A 3,553-nucleotide genomic window follows, 5' to 3' on the forward strand; every position below is an offset into this window, starting at 1 on the left:
ATAGGGGTAGGTGCTCGGTGGCGATCTTTGGGGGGGATGGTTACGGCTCCCCCTCGATTAAATTCGTCGAGGGGGGGGCCGGCTACGTCGCGGTCGAGTGGAGGCCCACAGATGTGGTCGGGTGCTATGCCCCGCCCTCCTGGACCCGCGCCGAATTCGGGGGATTGCTGGACCGGCTGGAGGCGCTCGTGATGAGGCGCCTCCCCAGGCGGGTCATCGTCTCTGGGGATTTCAATGCCCACAGCACGATGTGGGGATCCCCGGGGACATGCCTCCGCGGCGCGGACCTCCGGGAGTGGGCTGCGTCCACCGGCCTCAGTTTGCAAAACAGGGGCCGGGAGAGCACCTTCGTCGGGTGGCAGGGGGAGTCCATCGTCGATCTGACGTGGACCTCCCCCGCGGCCGCCCGACAGGTACAGGGATGGAGGGTGGCGACTGAGGCGGAGACCGGATCCGATCACCGGTATATAGAGCTCCGCCTTTTCGTCGCCCCTCGGGGGGTGCTCTCGAGGCGCAGCAGCGGGGCGGCAAGGCCGCCGAGGTGGGCGCTAACCCTGCTTGACCGCGACAGGTTTGTGGCTGCCGTCCGCGCGGCGCATTGGGGTGAAGCGGGGCCCGTAGTCGGGTCCTGCGAGTCCATTGGGGGGGAAGCAATGAGGATCCGGGGCCTGATGAGGGACGCGTGCGATGCGTCCATGCCCCGGTCCTCCCCCCCCCATGACCCGTAGGGCCGCCTATTGGTGGTCGGCGGAGATTGCCGAGCTCAGGCGCTCCGCCGGCCGTGCCTGGAGGGCGATGGCGGCCCTGCGGGACAGGGACGCACGGGTGGCGGCATCGGCCGTCCTCACGGCCAGGAGAGACGCCGTGAGGACGGCCATTGCCAGGGCCAAGGCCGCGACCTGGGAGGACCTCATCTCCTCTGTGGATCGGGATCCTTGGGGGCGCCCATACCGCATGGTAATGCGGCGATTACGCCCCTGGGCGCCCCCAGTTACGGACACCCTCAGCCCCGAGCTCCTCGACAAAATTGTGGAGGGGCTATTCCCGAGGGTGGGTAACAATATCCCACCCTACACGGGACCCCCTCCCGACTGGGAGGAGGGGGAGCTCGGGGTGACGGCAGAGGAGATGAGGCGAGCCGCCAAGAGGCTCGGCGCCAAGGGAAAGGCGCCGGGCCCTGACGGCATCCCGGGCCGAGCATGGGCCTTGGCCCTGGCCCAGGAGGCTGAGGTAGGAGACCGCCTCAGGCGGCTATTTACGAGGTGCCTCGAGGCTGGCCTGTTTCCGGCCCCGTGGAAGAGGGCTAGACTGGCCTTCTTACGTAAGGAGGGCAAGCCGGAGGAATCCCCTTCCGCATACAGACCTTTGTGTCTGTTGGACGAGGCGGGCAAAATGTTCGAAAGAATCATGCAAGCCCGCCTCGTTCGGCACCTGTCCCGGAGTGGTCCCGCGCTAGACGACGCGCAATATGGCTTCCGAGAGGGCCGATCGACGGTCGACGCGATCATGCGCGTCAGGTTTCTCTCGGAGGCCATCGTGAGGAGGGGGGGGGGGGGCGTTGGCTATATCAATTGATATAGCCAACGCATTTAACACCCTCCCCTGGGGCCAGGTAGAGGCGGGAATGACCCACTTTGGGTTCCCGCTCTACCTGGTCCACATTATAAAGGACTATTTCCGGGGCAGGCGCTTGGAGTTCCGCAACAAGGCGGAACTCCAATGCGGAAGGGAGGTGCATTGCGGTGTTCCGCAGGGGGTCGGTAATCGGCCCCCTTCTGTGGAACATCGCATACGACCAGGTCCTCCGGACCGCCCTCCCCCCCGGCTGCCGCGTCGTCTGCTATGCGGACGACACGTTAGTGGTAGCCGGGGGACGGGACTGGAAGCAGGCCGGAGATTTGGGGCAACTGGCCCTTGGCCAGGTGGTGCACTCCATCCGGAGCATGGGTCTCGAGGTGTCTCCCCCGAAAACGGAAGCTTTGTTCTTCCATGACGGGAGCAGGGGGAGGCCACCTCGATTAAGGCTCCGGATTGGCGGGATCTCCGTGAGGGTGGGCACCGAGATGAAGTACGTCGGGCTCACCCTGGATGGCACTTGGGGGTTCGAAAAGCACTTTGAGGTGCTGGCCCCCAAGTTGGGCGGGATGGCGGGCGCACTGGGCGCCCTCCTGCCCAATATCGGCGGCCCGAAAAGGCGGGCTAGGCGGCTGTTCGCGAACGTGGTCCATTCGGTGGCCCTCTACGGGGCCCCGATATGGGCGGGGGAGATGGCCGGGTCCCGGCGGATCCAACAAATGGTCCGCCGGGCCCAGAGGTTTATGGCCACTCGCCTCGCCCGGGCATATAGGACCGCGTCGCACGTGGCCGCCACGGCCCTGGCAGGGATCCCCCCGGTGGAGCTCCTTGCTATGATGCACGCCGAGAATTATCGGCGTGCTAGGGAGCTCCGCCGATGCCATCCTGCCCTGCCTACAGGAATGGGTGGGCAGGGCACACGGAGATCTCACATTCCGGACGACGCAGGTGCTCACGGGCCATGGCTGCTTTGGGGAGTACCTGCATAGGATCGTCCGGAGGGAGTGCACCAGCCGCTGCCACCACTGCGAGGCGGCTGAGGACACGGCGCAACACACGCTGGGCGAATGCCCGGCATGGGAGGAAGAGCGCCGTGTTTTCGTAGGCGTGGTGGGAGCGGACCTCTCGCCCCCGGCCCTCATCAGGGCTATGTTAGAGGGACGAGAGGCCTGGTCGGCTGTTACCTCCTTCTGCAAGGATGTAATGTCGCAGAAGGAGGAGCAGGAGAGGGCCAGACGGGGGGAGACGTTTGTGGGGGGCGGCGAATTCGCCGCGCCCCCCGCCCTCGGCCGGCACACCAACGAGGTGTGCCTGCACCGGGAAGGAGGGCGCAAGCCGGCGCGGCGGGGAGAGCTCCATTGTCCTCCCCTAGAGCCGCGCCGGCAGCGCCCGTCGTGCCGCCTTTGCAAAGGAGGAGGCGGCGCGAAGAGAGGCGCCTGAGGAGGGAGGCCGCCGCCGCTAGGGCACTTGAAGCCCGCAGGCGGCGGCTCCAGTCCCTCCGACCGCGACAGGCGCCGCCAAGACTCGGCGGCGGCGCCTGGAGCGACTGGCGGGGGAGAGGGGGTGGGGTGTCGGCGGTGCGCGCCCCCCTTACGGGGGGTGCATTGCTGGCGCACTCGCTGCCGCCCCCCCCCTCTCCCGGGGTAGGGGGGTCTTGACCGTGGGGGGGAGGGGGCCGACGCAGGCCTGCCCCTCCCCCCCCATAAGTCGGTCAGGATAAGCGGTTGAGAGGCGGGTGACCGGGTGGCGAACCGGCCCCCGCCCCCTCCCCAAGAGGGGACGGGCCGCGCGGCGTGGGGTCCTGCGCTGCGCGGCTATGTGACGGGAACGGCCGGAGGGAGCATACCCCCCCCCCACCGCACCCCTCCTGGAGCGATTGGGGGGATCGTTGGTGCCGCCACTGGCGGCACCTACCCTCCGGCCCGTGATTGGACGGCGTTAGCCTCTAGCGGCTGGGGGCGCCCCGGAAGGATGCGAA

At 67.8% G+C, this 3,553-nt stretch overlaps 1 protein-coding gene across 1 annotated transcript in view; it reads left to right on the plus strand.

Annotated features, from left to right (window-relative positions):
• Positions 1-717: 717 nt before the first annotated feature.
• LOC116844028 overlaps positions 718-3,553 on the plus strand; it is a 16,980-nt gene continuing 14,144 nt past the window's right edge. The window contains exons 1-3 of the mRNA XM_032815093.1: positions 718-1,536; positions 1,613-1,756; positions 2,476-2,880. Of these exons, the coding sequence (XP_032670984.1) occupies positions 718-1,536; positions 1,613-1,756; positions 2,476-2,880 (1,368 nt within the window). The remainder of the gene's footprint in view (positions 1,537-1,612; positions 1,757-2,475; positions 2,881-3,553) is intronic.

The sequence above is a fragment of the Odontomachus brunneus genome, unplaced genomic scaffold, assembly GCF_010583005.1.
Source record: "Odontomachus brunneus isolate Ranch 3 - 2012 unplaced genomic scaffold, Obru_v1 Obru_scaffold_038, whole genome shotgun sequence".
In the NCBI taxonomy this organism is placed as follows: Eukaryota; Metazoa; Arthropoda; class Insecta; order Hymenoptera; family Formicidae; genus Odontomachus; species Odontomachus brunneus.